We start from the raw sequence: 21,979 nt of genomic DNA, 5'->3' as shown, positions 1-21,979 counted from the left end.
TCAACTTCAAACTCATTTGCTAGTTATACAATCATGTAACTAAGAAATTCGCTGGAAAGAAAGTTGAAAAGGATGTATTGTTTTTGTTGAATAGTCATGACTGGTTCGCGCCATCTGTCGTGTCGTTTGACAAAGGTGGCGAGGGATATCATTGCTGCTTAACGCGGATCCAAGTTCAGTTTTGAGATCCAGCGGCGTCATTGGCGTAAGGTTAGCTGGACGTTTCTGATTGGTCTTGGAACAGTGACAATGGGCAGCCTCTCCCTGCTTGGCTCGATGGGATATGTAGTGATTTTGCCAACACAGCCAGATATGTACACAGTCTTGTAGCCTTAACCTTTTTAAACGGACTATCGTATTTGTTGATTGAATCAGACTTTATTAATATTATGAGTAATCCAGGAATGGCACAAGTTCATTGAGAAAATTTGAGAAAATAGCAACTCTACAGAGCGCAATGACCACAATTGGCGAAATTACTTCAGGACACGAAGGGTCTGCAGAGCTCCTCCTCACCACGCTATTTAACATATGATGTGGTTAGCTGATAGGTAAAATACCTGTCCAGGCATTGTAAGATCTGTCAGGAGTCAGCAACGTCTAAGCATAGGACCACACCCCTATTGTATCACATTTGAGCCGTTATAGATCACTGATGTCATGACCTCGTCTGGAATATATTGACCTCGTTTTTTTCCGAGTTCCCAGTTGTCTTGAAAAGCACCATGTTGATTTGTTTATAGTCTCAGACACCACTGGCCCGATTTTGACAAAACTCTATGATTGCGTCCTGCCTTAGAGATCCGGCATTTACAAAATTACACCGATTGACCAAATGGTGGCGCTATAACAAGCGATTGAAAATGCAAACTTTGAAAGGTCGTGCCCCTCACCCCGTTTGACCTAAAGTCATGAAATTCGGTACATAGATCACATGTCATCTATGGACAAAAGTATCCTAAAGCAATATATTCCAGACTAGTAATTAAAACATGGGCACTATTGAACAATAAACATTGCAGTGGGCAGTTAGGCACAAACGCATATGAATCACAGATATTCGTATTGTAACCAATATGTTTACTTGATGAGGGGGACTGTGTCCTACATATCCAGCAGCACTTTGTACTCTGCCGCCTCCATGCAACACACACTGCATATGAAATACAGAGTGGGCTATTTTACCCAGAGTCTATAGAGGGATCCTGTGACGTTTACCCAGAGTCTATAGAGGGATCCTGTGATGTTTACCCAGAGTCTATAGAGGGATCCTGTGACGTTTACCCAGAGTCTATAGAGGGATCGTGTGATGTTTACCCAGAGTCTATAGAGGGATCCTGTGACGTTTACCCAGAGTCTATAGAGGGATCCTGTGATGTTTACCCAGAGTCTATAGAGGGATCCTGTGACGTTTACCCAGAGTCTATAGAGGGATCGTGTGATGTTTACCCAGAGTCTATAGAGGGATCCTGTGACGTTTACCCAGAGTCTATAGAGGGATCCTGTGATGTTTACCCAGAGTCTATAGAGGGATCCTGTGACGTTTACCCAGAGTCTATAGAGGGATCCTGTGATGTTTACCCAGAGTCTATAGAGGGATCCTGTGAGGTCTACCCAGTGATGCCTGAGAGAATGGAGGTGTGCAGTGATTCAGTCCTCCGGCTGTTTGACTTCTCTCTACGCCTGTGTCACTTCTCTCTCCGCCTGTGTGGGTACTCTCTCCGCCTGTGGGGGTTCTCTCTCCGCCTGTGGGGGTTCTCTCTCCGCCTGTGGGGGTTCTCTCTCCGCCTGTGGGGGTTCTCTCTCCGCCTGTGGGGGTTCTCTCTCCGCCTGTGGGGGTTCTCTCTCCGCCTGTGGGGGTTCTCTCTCCGCCTGTGGGGGTTCTCTCTCCGCCTGTGTCGGTCCGCCTGTGGGGGCGCTGTGGGGCGCCTGTGGGGGTTCTCTCTCCGCCTGTGGGGGTTCTCTCTCCGCCTGTGGGGGTTCTCTCTCCGCCTGTGGGGGTTCTCTGATAACTCTTTAGGATTCCTGATCGAGCAAATCTCTTCCCACAAATATCACATTTATAATGTTTCTCTGCGGTGTGTCCTCTTATGTCTTGCCAAGGATTCTGGCTGAGTGAAGTTTATCCTGCATAGATCACAGCTATAAGGTTTCTCTCCAGTGTGAATGCATCTGTGTCTAGTCAGCAGTCCTGAATAAGTGAACGTCTTGCCACACTGGTCACAGCTGTATGGGTTCTCTCCAGTGTCTTCGATTCACTCCTCCATCTGTTTGACTTCCCCCCTCTACCTGTCTTGGTTCTCTCTCTGCCTGTGTGGGTTCTCTTATGACTCTTCAGGTTTCCTGATTGTGCGAATCTCTTCCCACATATATCACAGCTATAACGTTTCTCTCCAGTGTGTGTTCTCTTGTGTACAGTCAGCAGTCCTGACTGAGCGAATCTCTTCCTGCATAGAACACAGCTGTAGGGTTTCTCTCCAGTGTGCACTCGTTGGTGCATTTTCAACTCTACTGGCTGAATAAAGCGCTTCCCACATTGATCACAGCGGTAGGGTTTCTCTCCTGTGTGCCTACGCATGTGTACATTCAGGGATCCCATATGTGTGAAGCTCTTCCCACATCGATCACACAGGAAGAGAGGGTTCTCTCTGGGGTGTACAAGCTTGTGCTTTCTCAACTCTCCTTTGGAAACATATCTCTTCTCACACTGTTCACAACTGTAAGATTTCTCCCCGGTGTGTATATGTTTGTGTTTAGTCAGGAATCCCGATGAAGCAAAGCTCTTCCCACACTGATCACAGACATATGGTTTCTCGCCTGTGTGTATACGCTTGTGTATATTCAGGATTCCCGAACTAGCAAAGCTCTTCCCGCACTGATCACAGACATATCGTTTCTCTCCAGTGTGTATACGCTTGTGTATATTCAGGTCTCCCGAACAAGCAAAACTCTTTCCGCATTGATCACATACATGAATACCCTCCCACATGTGTTTTCTCTGGTGGTGTCTTGCTAGGTCTTCTGAATGAGCGAAACTCCACTCACAGTACTTACAGCTGTATATAGCACAGCTACGATGTTTCTCTCCAGTGTGTGTTGGCTTATGTAAATTCAGTGTTCCTGAGTTAGTAAATCTCTTCCCACATTGATCACAGACATATAATTTCTCTCCTGTGTGTGTTAGCTTGTGTTCAGTCAGGGAATAAGCTCGGGCAAAACTCTTCCCACATTGATCACATCGATAAGGTTTCTCTCCTGTGTGTGTTTGCTGGTGCCGTTTCAACTTCGCTGATGTAGGGAAGCTCTTCTCACAGTCTGAGCAGTGGAACGTCACGCCGGTGTGTGTTCGCTTGTGTTCAGTCAAGGAACAAGCTTGAGTAAAACTCTTCCCACATTGATCGCAGCTATAAGGTTTCTCTCCAGTGTGTGTTCGCTTGTGTATAGTCAATTGTCCTGAAGTACAGAAATTCTTTCCACATATAGGACAGACATATGGTTTCTCTCCTGTGTGTGTTCGCTTGTGTCTAGTCAGTGTTTCTGACATACGGAAACTCTTTCCGCATATAGGACAGACATATGGTCTCTCTCCTGTGTGTACTCTTTGGTGTCTTTTAAGGTTTCCTGACTGAGTGAAACTCATCTCACATACGTCACAGCTATAAGGGCGCTGGATCACTTTCAACCCTGGAGCCTTCCCAGATGATAAGCCCCTCCCACTGAGCGAGCGACCGTTAGAGCTGTCCCCTGTGAAACAAAGACATGAAGTTAAGGTTCCTCATATGTACCAAAGTATTTAACAATAAACTAGTGTTGAAGTATCTTCCCTATTCAACACAGATGAACTGCTATACAACACTGAATAGAAACGTTTTGCAAATATGGATCAATTAATAAATATTGATCAATCAATGAACTGTTACAGGAGCAGATTGTAGTTTAATCCACCCATTGTTCTTACTTGATAACATCGAATCTGAATCTCCATATCCCTCCTCTTCTCCTCCTCCTCCTCCTCCTCCTCCTCTCACAGTTCCACTCAGCCCCGTTGTTTTCCTGCAGTCCACCAGCCGCACAGACAACCTCTTCAGACCCAGCAGTAAGGTGCTACTGGGAGAGGTACGACACGGGGACCAGGGGAGAGGGGAGGGGGGCGGGAGAGACGTGTCCTGAAAACCACAAAAAGGGAGACAGAATAAATAAGGTGGGAAACACTCTCCTACCGGTCAAGGAATTTAGAATCCTCAAAAGTCTCAGCAGTCCTTCCTTGATTCCTCTCATTCTCTGGACCACCTGCTATAATTGCATTGGAGGAGAAACACTTTCTGGGAAATACTCACACCACTCTGCTCTGGGGTGTGCCTCTCTGGAGATGACTCCACCTCCAGCCTGTTGCTAAGAAACCAATCCTTGTTTTCCACGTCCCATTCTTCATCGCAGTCTGTAGCTTCGTCATCATCAGACTGTCTGGGACTCATGGGTGCCACACTAGATTCTTCCTGTATCTTTCTGATGTCCTCTTTGAGTTGGAGTAACCAAGACATTCCCTGCTCTTCCGATTTCACCGAATCTGCATTTTCCCACATTTCCTCCATGATTTTACGTCGTAACGAGCGATGGTGCTTTCCTTTAACTTGGGAGCCATCTATTCCACAGCGTTCACACAGGTATCGTAAATTGTCCTCGGTTAGACGGTGTAAACTCTGTTCGATTTCTTCCAACAACGTTTCCTTCTCTCCACTCATGATGTCCTGCTGGTGGGAACAATGACAATGCAGTCAATGGCAAGACAGCAGGAAGTACATACACTTTAGATGACCAGTAGAAGAAGAAGACAGCAGGAAGTCCATACACTTTAGATGACCTGTAGTAGAAGAAGACAGCAACAGAGGCTGCCACTCACCTATGTGTGAGATTCTGATGTTTGGTTAAAATTTGGAGTGTCCTCGCGCAATGACAGTTGAGAAGAAATACCAAGTCTCAACTACACCATCAATGAAGTGACTTGTTTAATGGATTTACATTCTTCATTTCAAGGTACGTTTATTTCCAAGCAAACTATAAGAGAGAGCAATATTTCCGTAGTCTGTATGTACACTGAACAAAAATATAAATGCAACAATTTCAACGATTTTACTGAGTTACAGTTCATATAAGGAAACCAGTTAATTGAAATAAATTCATTTACGCCCTAATCCATGTAATTCACATGACTGGGAATACAGATATGCATATATTGGTCACAGATACCTTTAAAAAAAAAGTAGGGGAGTGGATCAGAAAACCAGTCAGTAGCTGGTGTAACCACCATTTGCCTCATGCATCTCCTTCCCATAGAGTTGATCAGGTTGCTTATTGTGGCCTGTGGAATGTTGTCCCACTCCTCTTCAATGGCTGTGCGAAGTTGCTGGATATTGGCGGGAACTGGAACACGCCGTCGTACACGTCGATCTAGAGCATCCCAAACATGCTCAATGGGTGACATGTCTGGTGAGTATGCAGGCCATGGAAGAACTGAAAAATGTTCAGCTTCCAGGAATTGTGTACAGCTCCTTGCGCTATGGCGCCGTGCATTATCATGCTGAAACATGAGATGATGGCGGTGGATGAATGGCACGACAATGGGCCTCAGGATCTCGTCACGGTTTCTCTGAGCATTCAAATTGCCATCGATAAAATGCAATTGTGATCGTTGTCTGTAGCTTATGCCTGCCCATACTATAACCCCACCGCCACCATGGGGCACTCTGTTCACAAAGATGACATCAGCAAACCGCTCGCCCACATGACGCCTTACATGCTGTCTGCCATCTGCACGGTACAGTTGAAACCAGGATTCATCTGTGAAGAGCACACTTCTCCAGCGTGCCAGTGGCCATCAAAGCTGAGCATTTGCCCACTGAAGTCAGTTACGACGGCGAACTGAAGTCAGCATGCCAATTGCACGCTCCCTCAAACCTTGAGACATCTGTGGCATTGTGTTGTGTGACAAAACTGTACATTTTAGAGTGGCCTTTTATTGTCTCCAGCACAAGGTGCACCTGTGTAATGATCATGCTGTTTGATCAGCTTCTTGATATGACACACCTGTCAGGTGGATGGATTATCTTGGCAAGGGAGAAATGCTCACTAACAGGGATGTAAACAAATTTGTGCACAACATTTGAGATGAATAAGCTTTTTGTGCATATGGAACATTCCAGGGATATTTTATTTCAGCTCATGAAACATGGGACCAAACTGTTTGTTGGAAGTTGTGTTGTTTTTATTATCAGACCACTAGCCTACAAGCTAAATAACAGCTCGCCAGCTAGCAGCAACGTTAGTTTCCCTAGCAACAGACCCGCTAGCCGCAACTTTAGCTTCCCTAGCAACAGACCCCCTAGCAGCACTGTGTATGAGAAACATTGAACTGCGCTGGGGAAAGGCTTTATTTTCAACTATTTTATTGGCAAACCCTTTGCAAACTCATAATTCGTAATTTTACACAAAGACATTACACGTTCATGGGTACTCATAGCGCTCCCAAACCATTCTCCGTAAGTCGGGTTTTCAGCAGCTACATTTGGCTCCATGTGAACTACAGTTCCGACGCAGTATTTAGCTTCTTACTTTCTTGTGTTCTTCTTTTTTCCGTTTTTGTTCTCCCTTATGTTATTTTTTAGTACTACATTGATATGTTATTTTTTAGTACTACATTGATATGTTATTTTTTAGTACTACATTGATATGTTATTCTTAGTACTACATTGATATGTTATTCTTAGTACTACATTGATATGTTATTTTTAGTACTACATTGATATGTTATTTTTTGTACTACATTGATACAGTGGGGGAAAAAAGTATTTAGTCAGCCACCAATTGTGCAAGTTCTCCCACTTAAAAAGATGAGAGAGGCCTGTAATTTTCATCATAGGTACATGTCAACTATGACAGACAAATTGAGAAAAAAAATTCCAGAAAATCACATTGTAGGATTTTTAATGAATTTATTTGCAAATTATGGTGGAAAATAAGTATTTGGTCACCTAGAAACAAGCAAGATTTCTGGCTCTCACAGACCTGTAACTTCTTCTTTAAGAGGCTCCTCTGTCCTCCACTCGTTACCTGTATTAATGGCACCTGTTTGAACTTGTTATCAATATAAAAGACACCTGTCCACAACCTCAAACAGTCACACTCCAAACTCCACTATGGCCAAGACCAAAGAGCTGTCAAAGGACACCAGAAACAAAATTGTAGACCTGCACCAGGCTGGGAAGACTGAATCTGCAATAGGTAAGCAGCTTGGTTTGAAGAAATCAACTGTGGGAGCAATTATTAGGAAATGGAAGACATACAAGACCACTGATAATCTCCCTCGATCTGGGGCTCCACGCAAGATCTCACCCCGTGGGGTCAAAATGATCACAAGAACGGTGAGCAAAAATCCCAGAACCACACAGGGGGACCTAGTGAATGACCTGCAGAGAGCTGGGACCAAAGTAACAAAGCCTACCATCAGTAACACACTACGCCGCCAGGGACTCAAATCCTGCAGTGCAAGACGTGTCCCCCTGCTTAAGCCAGTACATGTCCAGGCCCGTCTGAAGTTTGCTAGAGTGCATTTGGATGATCCAGAAGAGGATTGGGAGAATGTCATATGGTCAGATGAAACCAAAATATAACTTTTTGGTAAAAACTCAACTCGTCGTGTTTGGAGGACAAAGAATGCTGAGTTGCATCCAAAGAACACCATACCTACTGTGAAGCATGGGGGTGGAAACATCATGCTTTGGGGCTGTTTTTCTGCAAAGGGACCAAAACGACTGATCCGTGTAAAGGAAAGAATGAATGGGGCCATGTATCGTGAGATTTTGAGTGAAAACCTCCTTCCATCAGCAAGGGCATTGAAGATGAAACGTGGCTGGGTCTTTCAGCATGACAATGATCCCAAACACACCGCCCGGGCAACGAAGGAGTGGCTTCGTAAGAAGCATTTCAAGGTCCTGGAGTGGCCTAGCCAGTCTCCAGATCTCAACCCCATAGAAAATCTTTGGAGGGAGTTGAAAGTCCGTGTTGCCCAGCGACAGCCCCAAAACATCACTGCTCTAGAGGAGATCTGCATGGAGGAATGGGCCAAAATACCAGCAACAGTGTGTGAAAACCTTGTGAAGACTTACAGAAAACGTTTGACCTGTGTCATTGCCAACAAAGGGTATATAACAAAGCATTGACAAAACTTTTGTTGTTGACCAAATACTTATTTTCCACCATAATTTGCAAATAAATTCATTAAAAATCCTACAATGTGATTTTCTGGAAAAAAAATTCTCATTTTGTCTGTCATAGTTGACGTGTACCTATGATGAAAATTACAGGCCTCTCTCATCTTTTTAAGTGGGAGAACTTGCACAATTGGTGGCTGACTAAATACTTTTTTTCCCTCACTGTATGTTATTTTTTGTACTACATTGATATGTTATTTTTTAGTACTACATTGATATGTTATTTTTTAGTACTACATTGATATGTTATTTTTAGTACTACATTGATGTTATTTTTAGTACTACATTGATATGTTATTTTTAGTACTACATTGATATGTTATTTTTTAGTACTACATTGATATGTTATTTTTTAGTATTACATTGATATGTTATTTTTTAGTACTACATTGATATGTTATTTTTTAGTACTACATTGATATGTTATTTTTTAGTACTACATTGATTACTGCATTGTTGGGTTTAGAGCTTGCAAGAAAGGCATTTCACAGTACACAGTACAAAACTTAAAAGGTCATGTTTAGAAAAAACTATAATAATCTGTTTCAAACCGGTTTTCAAAACAAATGCTGATATGGCCCTTATCTTTCATATCAGCGATAATGAATCTTTCAAATAAAAAAGCTACACTCACTGTAGCAGTTTTGCACACATCCACAAGCTGTGTGCCTCCAGTTGACGAACTACACTTCCTCCCCAGTTACTCACACACAGGTGTTCAGAGCATGTTAGATAGCTAATCAGCACAGGTGGCCGCCTATGTCTTCCGTCTGTCTTCAGTCAACAAGCAATGTAACATGAAGATATGGCCGTGTGGGAAACCCTAACCCTATAAAACGGTGTGTACCCATTTAAACTTATTTTTGTATTATTTCTTCCTGATATGAAAGCTATGTTCCTTACGTTTCCAAAAACGTACCGCAAGCGATGCGTGTTAATGTTTATAGCAAGCGTCTGGGCTCTTAACAACACTCCCCCGTCAGAAGATACTATCCTCAATAGGTCGTTCTCAATAAAACGTCACAATATGGTGCAGAGCGTTTGATTTGGCTGCTGGGGGTCAAGGAGACCCCAGCTCCACTAAAACCCTTGACAACTACGTGCCGTTTTGAAGGGATTGTTAAATAAAATGTTATAACTATTTGGTTTTAATATCATCACCTCTTTAAGAGCATAGTCAGAACTACACATTTCTGATTATTCCACATTTATCTCTATCAGAGTTATACAGCAAGAAACTGCATGCTTTTCATGATCAGTAAACATCAATTGATCATGTATTCAGATATGTGAGGGTAGCCAGATCCATTTGGCATGTAGCTAGCTAGCTAGCCAAGCAACAACGTGTCATTTAGTTTGCTTCATCAGAGATTAGGCTCTTGGAAAGAGCGTGACATCGGCAAATCCTCATCCTGGTAAAATTGCCAGTCGGACTACTGTCATCACCCCTATAGATGGCAAGCAAATCAAACAATGTTTGGATATACCCATCTTAGTTTATCCCCTGAAAGGTAACTTATTAACTAGCCATATTGACCTGATCTGTTATTAGCTAGCTAGCCAATTTGACATGGTCCATCAATCAATGTAGCCTATTATGTCTGTCAGCAGCAATCATGATCAAACACTTAAAAACAATGTTGAAATTCGCTAGGTAGACCTACGTTGGTTGGAGAAAAAAGTTAATTAGGTCTACTTACCACTATGTTTAGCCAACTGTACAATGTTTTTACCAGTAGCATGCAAGGTAAACATTATCAGCAAACAGTACATCGGCAAATGCGACTTTCTGCTGCTTGACAGGCAGAGCTCACAAAGGATGGGAAATGAACCTAAACCACTCATACTTGTCAGGTATAGTTCAGTTTTATATCACTCAAATATCCAATTAATGATGGCCAATATTGAGATCGTGAGGCTACACTCAAATATCTTAAATTACATGATCAATTGATGTTCAGTTCCTTGCGGATGCCTGTCTCTAACGATAGAGAAAATGTGCGCAATTGTTTTGCATGGAATAGTCGGAAATTTCTTAAAGCGGTGAGGATATTACAACCAAATAGTTTACATTTATTGAATAATCCCTTGAAAACGGCACGAAGTTGTCAATGGTTTTAGCAGAGCTGCGGGTGTCCTTGCCTTGCGATTAGTTTACTACAATTAGGGGAGGGATGGTAGGGTTAGGGGGGAACATAATAGAAAAGGGAAATATATTATGCCAGCTCCAAGATGGGGGAAATAATTGTTTTGTCCTATTATAGTGAGCTTTGAGGGAATCTAATTCAAATTTAACACAGTAAAAACGGTTGGTAAACACTTTGTGACATGTGTGCCACTAATACATCATTAATCCATTGTCATTAAAATTGCAAAACATAACATGCCCATATTATGCCAGCTACAAAATTGGAAAAACACTAGTTTACAGTGAAAATACAAATTTGACACAGTAAAAATGGATGGTAGTGCCAGTGGGCTAGCTAGCTAAAGTTAGCCAGTAGTGCCTCTTCATAGCCATCTATCTAACCTACCTGTAGCTAGCAACATATCATAGCCAATTAGCTAGCTACTAATATCTCCCAGTGTCCCCTCCACTGAGCTTTATAGTCTCCTCCCGCGAACTCCTCGCACACTGGCTGTTGTTGCCGTGTCAGACAGTTACGGTCTCCGTTTCCTGGCAACAATCACACGCTTTTCTATCACATTTAAGGTCTTATTCAACTGGCTGTGTCCCACCCTTAATCTTGTAAAAAATAGCCTCCTCTCTTCTGTTCCTTCTTGCCGTCCTCCCCGACTTTTCTCTGTACTTGAAATAAATGCCTTCCCTTAGTATATCTCTATTCCACTGCTCCTGCCATCTCTGCACCATCACTGTATATATCAGTATTTTTGCCTCTGCCTTGCTCATTGAAACCTCAACATCAACATCCCCACTACTAAGTGCTTGTTTAGCCAGTACATCTACTGCCTCGTTCCCCTCCACCCCCACATGGGCTGGAACCCAAGTAAATCTTATCTGAATAGCCATCTGTTTAATCATGCCATGGGTTTGTAGCACCTCCTAAAGCAGGTCTTGTCTGCTACGTGAGCTAAAGGACTGGAGACTCATTAACACTGCACATGAATCAGAGCAAATAACTACTCTGTCTGGCTTGACTTCCTCCACCCACTGCAAGGCCAACAGTATGGCCATCAGCTCCGCCGTATATACAGCCAGATGATCTGTAATACGTTTCCTGACTTCCACCCTACATTCCTGCACTACAAATGCTGACCCAGTACGTCCTGTCCATGGATCTTTTGACCCATCTGTGGAAATGGCCACAAAATCCTGATACACAGTATCCAGACATCTCAAACAAATCATATGGATCAACACCCTCCCTATCTTTCTGTAGTCTCTCCAACACTTCTAGATCAACTACTGGAGGCGGGAGTAGCCATGGTGGATTTACAGGAATAGCTACCGTTGGACTAAACTCCCTTCCATACAGTCCCTTCGCCTGGGTATTACCCACCCAAAGCTCATGTTCTGGCTTCGCTCATGTTCCCAGCATGCCTGCAAAATCCCCTTCGCAGGATGAGACACCCCATGTCCCTGTAGGTTAACCCAATAATTCATTGCCAGCTGCTGTCTCCTAATCTGCAATGGCATATCCCCCATCTCCACCTGTAACGCAGCCACTGGGGACGTCCGAAACGCCCCACTACATATTTCTTAGTCCTTGCCCCTGTATGACATCTAGCCTTTCTAATGAGGTCCGGGCTGCCAAACCATACGCTATACTGCCATAGTCTATTACCGATCGGATCAATGCAACATACGGGCTCCCGAGTGGCGCAGCGGTCGGTCGGTGCTGGAGGCGTCACTACAGACCTCCTGGTTCGATTCCAGGCTGTATCACAACCGGCCGTGATTGGGATTCCCATAGGGCAGCGCACAATTGGCCCAGCGTCGTCCGGGTTTGGCCGGTGTAGGCCGTCATTGTAAATAAGAATGTGCTCTTAACTGACTTGCCTAGTTAAATAAAGGTAAAATAATAATAAAAAATAAATAAAAATGAGGAACGCCCAGCCCCCCACTCCTTCCCTGTCAGACAGCGCATGACATTTAGCACCATCTTACACTTTCCCACCACTCTCTCAATGTGTTCTGCCCAGGTCAGTCTAGTGTCAAAGTATACCCCAAGGAACCTGAAGGCCCCCACCCTCTCCAAGTTTCTCCCATATAACCTCTAGCATAACCTCATCTCCCACCTTCCTCCTGGTAAAGAACACTGTCTGAGTTTTCTCTACAGAGAACCTGAATCCCCACATTAATGCCCACCGCTCTACCTCATCAATTGCTTCCTGTACCTTCCTGACTATGTATGGCACATTTCTTCCCCTCTTCCATAAGGACCCATCATCTGCAAATAACGACCTCCCAATATCCGTCTGTACCTGAGAGTAAACATCATTGATCATGATTTGCCAGCAAACACACTGGCAACCTCTCCTCGCTTCAACCTCACGTTACCGAAACCCCGCCCACGGTGTTTGATTGACAATCAGCACAGGTCGAAAACGATAAGACAAATGAGGAAACGAAATAGCAAAATGAAGTATTGCGATTGATTTATCGAATTTGACTGATCATTAGAATTGACAGTCTTAAACCACAGAGTATGGAAAAGCATTGTCAATTGCCACTTGAGAATTATTTTTATTTTTATCAGAAGGAAATGAAATGGCAAACATGATAAATGGTTTGTCATTTAAGCGTTTACATTTTATTTTCAAATGTGTCAGTGTTGTACTGGATAGTACCATGGAAATTAAATAAACACTTCTATTTATTTTTCAAATTGGCACACAATATGCAATTTTTTTTGCATTTCAATTATAATTGTCACAAAAAATGCATACCCATTTAGAAAAGGGAATTGCAAACATGATATTGATTTATCATTTGTCCATTTGCGTTTCGGCAGCTAAATGCTTCCATACACTTGCCGGATGTAAAGAACTGAACTCAGATCTCGACTAATGACGTCATATCAATATGGCCGCAAGCAAATCAACTCCAAAAGTCCTCCGGTATAATTTTTTTTGCAGCAATTCATAACGCCGTTTAAAGGCATCAACATGAAAATAAAACTAACGTTATGGTTGATTTGAGCTATTAATATTTTTTAAACGGACCAATATCAGACTAGCTAACGTTTGCTAACGTTCACTGACGACTAGTTGGGTGGAAACTTCCGGGTGATATGCGCAATGCCAGTTTTGTTTACACTTCAGAAAACTGTAATTGGTAACATTATCATCATAACTAGACTGTAAACATTCGTCGTTCATGAGGGCACAAAAACATAAATCCGGCTAAAGCTATTGATGAACAAAAGCTAGCCAACTTACCAGATTCCTTTTAGAAAAGCCAGCTACGTAGCTAGCAAGTTCCTGCCCACTGTTTTCTTCCACGTGGAAAGGGAGTTAGGTTATATCTCGTCAGTCCGGTAATGGTCCCTTACGACTGCGCTGTATTTTTAGATTGAGATTAGAATATCTTGCTTGAAAGCGACTGGCACGACTCTTTTAGCTGGCTACCATCTTTAGCAGCAGGGCAGCAACTTCCGCTTTGACACAGGCCAGAGCAATCGAGTATCGACATAGCAGAGACAGAAGAGGAAGCGAGACACTCCATTCGCTGTTTGTTTTTTTGGGACTCCCTAAAACACGCCACTTCAATACAGCTACGACTTTTCGCAGCAGGTTAGGATAATGTAGCAGGTTAAATAAAGGGTTAGGGTGAGCGAAAATGCTTTACTAACCTGCTACGAAGTCACTTGTATCAAAGTGGGGTGTTTTTAGGGAGTCCCTTTTTTATCTGGTTCAATGAAAGTCCATGCGTTAAGTAGACCAGAACTGACTTTTTTTTTTTCAATGGTAAACGGGCCTGAGTGAACTATCTTCATTTATCCACCATTGTTTATATAAGTACACTTCTTCTTCGGTGGGGTTTACCAATGGTTGGTATCCAATGTTAATGGTGCATTACTGCTACCTACTGTACTGGAGGGTGGGCCAGAGCAAACTAATTTGGCAACTGTATGTAATGATGTTCTACTCAGTAAACTCTTTAAACTCAATTTCTGTATCCCATTCTCCCTCATACTGGATCTCAGTCTCTCTTTCCCTCTCATACTGACATAGCCTCAGTCCCTATAGCCTCAGTCCCTATAGGCCCAGTCCCTATAGCCCCAGTCCCTATAGCCTCAGTCCCTATAGCCTCAGTCCCTATAGCCCCAGTCCCCATAGCCTCAGTCCCTATAGCCTCAGTCCCTATAGCCTCAGTCCCTATAGCCCCAGTCCCCATAGCCCCAGTCCCCATAGCCCCAGTCCTTATAGCCTCAGTCCCTATAGCCCCAGTCCTTATAGCCTCAGTCCCTATAGCCCCAGTCCTTATAGCCCCAGTCCCTATAGCCCCAGTCCCTATAGCCTCAGTCCCCATAGCCCCAGTCCTTATAGCCTCAGTCCCTATAGGCACTCATTGGCACCTCCACATCCTCCTCTGATAAGGGCCTGTTTAGCTAGCACATCTACGTCCTCATTCCCCTCCACCCCCACTTGGGCTGGGACCCAAGAAAAACGTATCTGGACACCCATCTGTTTCATGAGTTTGGAGTACCTCATATAGCATATCTTGTCTACTCCGTAAACTAAAATACTTCAGACTCAGAACAATTAACTACCCTATCCTGCTTCACTTCCCCTACCCACTACAAGGTAAACAGTACGGTCGTCAGCTCTGCATACAGGCAGGCAAGGTAAACAGTACGGTCATCAGCTCTGCATACAGCCAGGCAAGGTAAACAGTACGGTCATCAGCTCTGCATACAGCCAGGCAAGGTAAACAGTACGGTCATCAGCTCTGCATACAGCCAGGCAAGGTAAACAGTACGGTCATCAGCTCTGCATACAGCCAGGCAAGATAAACAGTACGGTCGTCAGCTCTGCATACAGCCAGGCAAGGTAAACAGTACGGTCATCAGCTCTGCATACAGCCAGGCAAGATAAACAGTACGGTCGTCAGCTCTGCATACAGCCAGGCAAGGTAAACAGTACGGTCGTCAGCTCTGCATACAGCCAGGCAAGGTAAACAGTACGGTCATCAGCTCTGCATACAGCCAGGCAAGGTAAACAGTACCGTCATCAGTTCTGTAGACTTCCACCCCACATTCTTTCACTACAAATGCTGATCCTACACAACCTGTTCTTGGATCTTTTGATCCATCTGTATAGATGGACAGGAAATCTTGATACACAATATCCAGACTCAAAGACTCCAGCCACCCTAGTCATAGACTGTTCTCTCTGCTACCGCACGGCAAGCGGTACCGGAGTGCCAAGTCTAGGTCCAAAAGACTTCTCAACAGCTTCTACCCCCAAGCCATAAGACTCCTGAACAGCTAATCATGGCTACCCGGACTATTTGCACTGCCCCCCCACCCCATCCTTTTTACGCTGCTGCTACTCTGTTAAGTATTTATGCATAGTCACTTTAACTCTACCCACATGTACATATTACCTCAACTACCTCAACTAGCCGGTGCCCCCGCACATTGACTCTGCAACGGTACCCCCCTGTATATATAGCCTCCCTACTGTCACTTTATTTTACTGTATATATAGCCTCCCTACTGTCACTTTTTTTACTTCTGCTCTTTTTTTCTCAACACTTTTTTTGTTGTTGTTTTATTCTTACTTTTTTTGTTTAAAATAAATGCACTGTTGGTTAAGGGCTGTAAGTAAGCATTTCACTGCAATGTCTGCACCTGTTGTATTCGGCGCATGTGACCAATACAATTTGATTTGATTTGATTTGTTAAACAGCTCAGATGGCTCAAACCCCTCTCTAGCTTTGCCTAGTCTCTCCAACACTTATAGATCAATTACTGGAGTCGGGAGTAGCCTTGGTGGGTTAATAAATCCCTCATATTGATTAAGGGGGAAATCAGGACAGACAGCCAGCCAAATTTCAGAGTGTCAGATTTTGATAAGGGGGTCGCCCAAACAGAAAGGGAAACGCAACACTGTTTTGTCAATCTCTCACATAGATATGTTGAAATCAATAGTGCGAGAGGGGGAAAATTAGGTTGCATGTACTGTTAAAACTACCAGCTGAAAAACCCCATGGAATCTGGGAATATGTGTTATCCCAATAACAGGTTAGAGGAAAACTTGTAGAACACAGCCAGTTACATTTTGGAGTGTTTTGATCCAAGTTGGTCGACATTAGGATAAGTGTAACACAACACTTTTTATTGTTAATCCCTCCTATCGATATCACGTTGAAATCAAAGTAACACTATTTAAAGGCCAGACGGAATCTGAGAATAATTTTTATTTCACTGGTTAGAAGAGAATTTGCTGAAGACGGTCATCTAATTTTAGAATGTCGGATGGAGATTCTGGAAGGCTGCTGAAACGGGGAAGGAAACTGTACAAAAGGCTGTGAAGTATTTGTAGTTAATCATATCAGTGCTGTAGTGCCGCCAACCGGTGAAGTGGAGCAGAGCATGCTGGGCGATCTCCAGCTCAGAGAAGAAGATCAGCTCGAGAGAAGTCAAGTGAGAGAAAGCTCCAGCCATCCTTGTGGTTTCCCACAGTTAGCTTTCATTGTGTTAGCCAAGACCAGTGTGCGTCCTTGTTGATATGTAAGTACATATTTAATATCTTTCAGGCGTTTATGACAGAAGATGCACTCTGCTACTACAATGTCATATTTATGGTTATGCTAATCAGTAGTTTCAACTGCGAGCTAGCTATTGTGAGCGGACTAGCTCTGTTTAGGTTGTCATATCATTTCGGACATTTAACCCTGTATTTGTAAAGGATAATGTCCCCCAGTTAGTTGTATATATGCCCTGTAATTGTATAGGTGTGTGGTACATCATTATATGGGTATTACGTTTTATTTCATTGTTTAGAGGTATTCAAGTTCATTGTGCAGGTGCTACGCTTTATAGTACACTTGCGATGGCACCCCTTTGATCTCAAACGAGTGCAGTCACAGTCACGTTGTATTGCGCTGTCTGACCCTGTACAGCATTAAGTCATCATAGTCATGTTATAGCCATGCATATTGTTTATAAGAGATGTGAATTGGAGATTGTATTCTGTCATTCGCTATTGTATCTTTCTCTCTCCACACACTTTGGTTGAAGCAAGTTGCCAGACCACTAAGTGCCTCAGCCCATCCCTGCTTCATACACTGTGGTGCTGTTCTGCGCCTGTGCATCTTCAGCGTTATTAAACCACCTCAACTGGAAAACCGGAAGAAAAAAAAAGCTTGTATGCCTAATTTAACCGGACGCTCTAGAAAGAGCTCCCATAGTGACTGTGCAGCAGCCCGGTCATTAGTCTTCCTCAATAGGAGATAAAAACTATTGTGTCTACATGGATGATGCTTCCTGTAACTAATCTTACTTCTGGTAAAACTTGCTGCATTTTTTTGTTGTTCTCTGAAGAATAAGGAATGCCAAAGTTCATAGGAGCTTTGTATTTAATCTTACTAAAAGCAAAATAACGTGGTATGTATTAATATATGCATTCAATTTGAATTAAATTGAATTAAAACATGAACTCTTATTATAACATTGCTACAATATTCTACATTATTTAATTGACAATATGAGCCCATGAAATAAGACACTAATAAGCGAAGTTCATCGCACATACATCACAGCTGTACAGCTTCTCTCCTGTGTGACTCCTACTATTGTGTCTTGCCAGAGAGCATGACTGAGTGAAGTTAATCCCACATATATCACAGCTTTAGGGCATCTCTCCAGAGTGAATGCGTCTGTGCTTAGTCAGGTTTGTTGACTGAGTGAAGCTCTTCCCACACTGGTCACAGCTGTATGGTTTCTCTCCGGTGTGTACTCTTCTGTGTATTTTCAAATCACCTGGATGAGCGTATCTCTTCCCACATTGATCACAGATGTAAGGCTTCTCTCCTGTGTGTGTACGCATGTGTACATTCAGGGTGCTTTGTCGAGAAAAGCTCATTCCACAGACGTAGCAGCCAAAGGGTTTCTCTCCCGTGTGTGTACGCATGTGTTCATTCAGGGCTGTGGTATCTTTGCAGCTCCTCCCACATTGATCACAGCTGTAAGATTTCTCTCCAGTGTGTACACGCTTGTGAATAGTCAGGGCTCCCAATCGAGCAAAGCTCTTCCCACAATGATCACAACTGTAAGGTTTCTCTCCAGTGTGTACACGCTGGTGTTTAGTCAGGGATCCCGAACAAGCAAAGCTCTTCCCACACAGACCGCACCTGTAAGGTTTCTCTCCTGTGTGTATACGCTTGTGTTTAGTTAGGGATCCCAAACAAGCAAAGATCTTCCCACACAGACCACACCTGTAAGGGTTCTCTCCTGTGTGTGATCGCTCGTGCTCTTTCAACTTTGCTGGTGTATAGAAGCTCTTCCCACAGTCTGAGCAGAGGTAGGGCTTCTCTCCTGTGTGTGTTAGCTTGTGTGCAGCCAAGCAGTTAGGCCGAGTGAAGCCCTTTCCACATATATCACAACTATGAGGCTTCTCTCCAGTGTGTGTTAGCTTGTGTTCAGTCAGGTAATCAGTTCGAGCAAAACTCTTCCCACATTGATCACAGTTATAAGGTTTCGCTCCTGTGTGTGTTCGCTTATGTATAGTCAGTTGTCCTGATGTACAGAAACACTTCCCACATTGATTACAGCCATATAGTTTCTCTCCTGTGTGTATTCTCTGGTGTCTCTTTAGGTCTCCTAAATGAGGGAAACTTTTCTCACACACGTCACAGCTATAAGGGCGCTGGATCACTTTCAACCCTGGAGCCTTCCCAGATGATAAGCCCCTCCCACTGAGCGAGCGACCGTTAGGGCTGTCCCCTGTGAAACAAAAGACATTAAGTTAAGGTTCCTCATATGTACCAAAGTATTTAACAATAAACTAGTGTTGAAGTATTTTCCCTATTCAACACAGATGAACTGCTATACAACACTGAATAGAAATGTTTTGCAAATATGGATCAATTAATAAATATTGATCAATCAATGAACTGTTGCAGGAGCAGATTGCAGTCTAATCCACCATTCTTCTTACTTGCTTCATCATCATCATCATCAGACTGGCTGGGCCTCATGGGTGCCACAGTAGATTCTTCCTGTATTTTTCCTGTCTCGTTTCTCTCTCCTCCGGTCTCGTTTCTCTCTCCTCCGGTCTCGTTTCTCTCTCCTCCGGTCTCGTTTCTCTCTCCTCTGGTCTCGGTTCGCTCTCCTCCGGTCTCGGTTCGCTCTCCTCCGGTCTCGGTTCGCTCTCCTCTGGTCTCGGTTCTCTCTCCTCCTGTTTCGGTTCTCTCTCCGCCTGTGTGGGTTTTCTGATGACTCTTCAGGTTTCCTGACTGAGCGAATCGCTTCCCACATAGATCACAGCTATACGGTTTCTCTCCAGTGTGTGTTCTCTTGTGTACAGTCAGCAGTCCTGACTGAGTGAATCTCTTCCCACACTGGTCACAGCTGTAGGGTTTCTCTCTGGTGTGAATGCGTCTGTGTTTAGTCAGGTCTGTTGACCGAGTGAAGCTCTTCCCACACTGGTCACAGCTGTAAGGTTTCTCTCCAGTGTGCGCACATATGTGTTTTGTCAATTCACCTGCATGAGTATATCTCTTCCCACATTGATCACAGATGTAAGGCTTCTCTCCTGTGTGTGTACGCATGTGTACATTCAGGTTGCTTTGTCGAGAAAAACTAATTCCACAGACATAGCAGCCAAAGGGTTTCTCTCCTGTGTGTGTACGCATGTGTTCATTCAGGGCTGTGGTATCTTTGCAGCTCCTCCCACATTGATCACAGCTGTAAGGTTTCTCTCCAGTGTGTACACGCTTGTGAATAGTCAGGGCTCCCAAACGAGCAAAACTCTTCCCACAATGATCACAGCTGTAAGGTTTCTCTCCAGTGTGTACTCTTTGGTGTCTTTGTAGGTTTACTGACTGAGTGAAAGTCTTCTTACACACATCACAGCTATAAGGTCGCTGGATCCCTTTCAACCCTGGAGCCTTCCCAGATGATAAACCCTTCCCACTGAGTGAGCGACCGTTAGGGCTGTCCCCTGTGAAACAAAGACATGAAGTTAAGGTTCCTCATATGTACCAAAGTATTTAACAATAAACTAGTGTTGAAGTATCTTCCCTATTCAACACAGATGAACTGCTATACAACACAGAATAGAAACGTTTCGCAAATATGGATCAATTAATAAATATTGATCAATCAATGAACTGTTACAGGAGCAGATTGTAGTTTAATCCAGGTGTTCCCAACCTTTTCTTTGCTTCCTGACCAATACAGCTGTCTTTTGAGTCGCAACCAACCACAAGGGTTGAGCGGTGAAAACACACACAGACAAAAGAATACGTTTTTAAAAGATACATCCTGCCATGGAGCTGAAAGAACATGTTGCAGTTTAAGACCATTTCCTACAACCCTACACATTTTGACATGGCTAATGCTGTACTCCTATGCTCCAGCATTATAACAAAATCAAAAGGGCCGGATTGGCTAGCAGCTTTTTTTTTCTCTCTCTAAGTTCTCAAAGATTATAGCCTATTATTGTATATAGTATATAGGTCCATTATATTTTCTATATAATTTATATTTGGTTTTAGTCATTTACGTTCACACTGACAGTGTTTTTCCATCCCGAAAATCTATTTCTAAATCTAAATTATTATTTTTAAAATTGCAATGTCATCCCGTGACCCACATGGACCCCCACAAGTAATCCACCATTCTTCTTACCCGCTTCGTCATCATCAGACTGTCTGAGACTCATGGGTGCCACACTAGATTCTTCCTGTATCTTTCTGATGTCCTCTTTCAGTTGGAGTAACCAAGACATTCCCTGCTCTTCCGATTTCACCGAATCTGCATTTTCCCACATTTCCTCCATGATTTTACGTCGTAACGAGCGATGGTTCTTTCCTTTAACTTGGGAGCCATCAATTCCACAGCGTTCACACAGGTATCGTAAATTATCCTTGGTTAGACGGTGTAAACTCTGTTCGATTTCATCCAACAACGTTTCCTTCTCTCCACTCATGTTGTCCTGCTGGTGGGAACAATGACAATGCAGTCAATGGCAAGACAGCAGGAAGTACATACACTTTAGATGACCTGTAGTAGAAGAAGACAGCAGGAAGTCCATACACTTTAGATGACCAGTAGTAGAAGAAGACATCAGGAAGTCCATACACTTTAGATGACCTGTAGAAGAAGAAGACAGCAGGAAGTCCATACACTTTAGATGACCTGTAGTAGAAGAATGATACATCACACAGTATTGATAGTGTAATATGATTATTTACAGCATTTATTTAGCAGTGTTCTCTTCTCATCACCTAATGCAACTACTTGAGTAGACAAGGGTTATGCTACAAGGGTTAGGCTACAAAGGGTTAGGCTACAAAGGGTTAGGCTACAAGGGTTAGGCTGCAAGGGGTAGGCTAATCCTAGTTTAGCCACTAGAGGCTGCCACTCGCCTGTGTGTGAGATTGATGTTTGGTTAAAATGTGGAGTGTCCTCGCGTAATGACAGTTGAGAAGTCTCTCGTTTAATGGATTTACATTCTTCATTTCAAGGTAAGTTTATTTCCAAGCAAACTATAAGAGAGAGCAATATTTCCGTAGT

The 21,979-nt window shown here is 43.4% G+C and overlaps 3 protein-coding genes across 4 annotated transcripts; all 3 read right to left on the bottom strand.

Moving 5' to 3' along the window:
- Positions 1 to 1,936: 1,936 nt before the first annotated feature.
- On the bottom strand, positions 1,937 to 13,889 carry LOC121565559 (zinc finger protein 345-like). 2 transcript variants are annotated; one of them, XM_045213193.1, is made up of 4 exons: positions 13,671 to 13,889; positions 4,338 to 4,751; positions 3,959 to 4,166; positions 1,937 to 3,744 (listed from the first exon to the last, which is right to left on the bottom strand). In XM_045213193.1, the coding sequence occupies exons 2-4, from the start codon at positions 4,740 to 4,742 to the stop codon at positions 2,183 to 2,185; spliced, it is 2,175 nt and encodes a 724-aa protein (XP_045069128.1). In that variant the 5' UTR covers positions 4,743 to 4,751; positions 13,671 to 13,889; the 3' UTR covers positions 1,937 to 2,182. The 2 variants fall into 2 exon arrangements, with proteins under 2 accessions (XP_045069128.1, XP_045069129.1); XM_045213194.1 differs by having other exon boundaries at positions 4,338 to 4,748.
- Positions 13,890 to 17,640: 3,751 nt separating this feature from the next.
- LOC121557821 (zinc finger protein 239-like) lies at positions 17,641 to 19,540 on the bottom strand. The gene is made up of 2 exons (XM_041871293.2): positions 19,398 to 19,540; positions 17,641 to 19,183 (listed from the first exon to the last, which is right to left on the bottom strand). Exons 1-2 carry the CDS (start codon positions 19,435 to 19,437, stop codon positions 18,090 to 18,092), a joined length of 1,134 nt encoding a protein of 377 aa, XP_041727227.2. The 5' UTR covers positions 19,438 to 19,540; the 3' UTR covers positions 17,641 to 18,089.
- A 14-nt stretch (positions 19,541 to 19,554) lies between these two features.
- On the bottom strand, positions 19,555 to 21,595 carry LOC121557797 (zinc finger protein 239; the record flags this gene model as incomplete). Its single annotated transcript, XM_041871258.2, has 3 exons — positions 21,500 to 21,595; positions 21,092 to 21,398; positions 19,555 to 20,402 (listed from the first exon to the last, which is right to left on the bottom strand). Coding segments are annotated over exons 2-3 (1,149 nt in total), but the record flags the coding sequence as incomplete, so codon positions are not given.
- Between the last annotated feature and the right edge of the window lie 384 nt (positions 21,596 to 21,979).

This window comes from Coregonus clupeaformis, unplaced genomic scaffold (assembly GCF_020615455.1).
Source record: "Coregonus clupeaformis isolate EN_2021a unplaced genomic scaffold, ASM2061545v1 scaf0087, whole genome shotgun sequence".
NCBI classification, from domain to species: Eukaryota; Metazoa; Chordata; class Actinopteri; order Salmoniformes; family Salmonidae; genus Coregonus; species Coregonus clupeaformis.
This window is presented reverse-complemented; position numbering and strand designations above follow the sequence as displayed.

What these genes read in the sequence shown, in the direction of transcription:
- LOC121565559 (XM_045213193.1), bottom strand. Translation starts at nt 4,742, where the DNA reads ATGAGTGGAGAGAAGGAAACGTTGTTGGAAGAAATCGAACAGAGTTTA. An exon ending in ACACCCCAGAGCAGAGTGGT is followed by an intron (nt 4,167 to 4,337) that starts GTGAGTATTTCC and finishes TGTGGTTTTCAG; the next exon opens with GACACGTCTCTCCCGCCCCC. An exon ending in TTCAGATTCGATGTTATCAA is followed by an intron (nt 3,745 to 3,958) that starts GTAAGAACAATG and finishes TTTGTTTCACAG; the next exon opens with GGGACAGCTCTAACGGTCGC.
- LOC121557821 (XM_041871293.2), bottom strand. Translation starts at nt 19,437, where the DNA reads ATGAGGCCCAGCCAGTCTGATGATGATGATGATGAAGCAA. An exon ending in TGATGATGATGATGAAGCAA is followed by an intron (nt 19,184 to 19,397) that starts GTAAGAAGAATG and finishes TTTGTTTCACAG; the next exon opens with GGGACAGCCCTAACGGTCGC.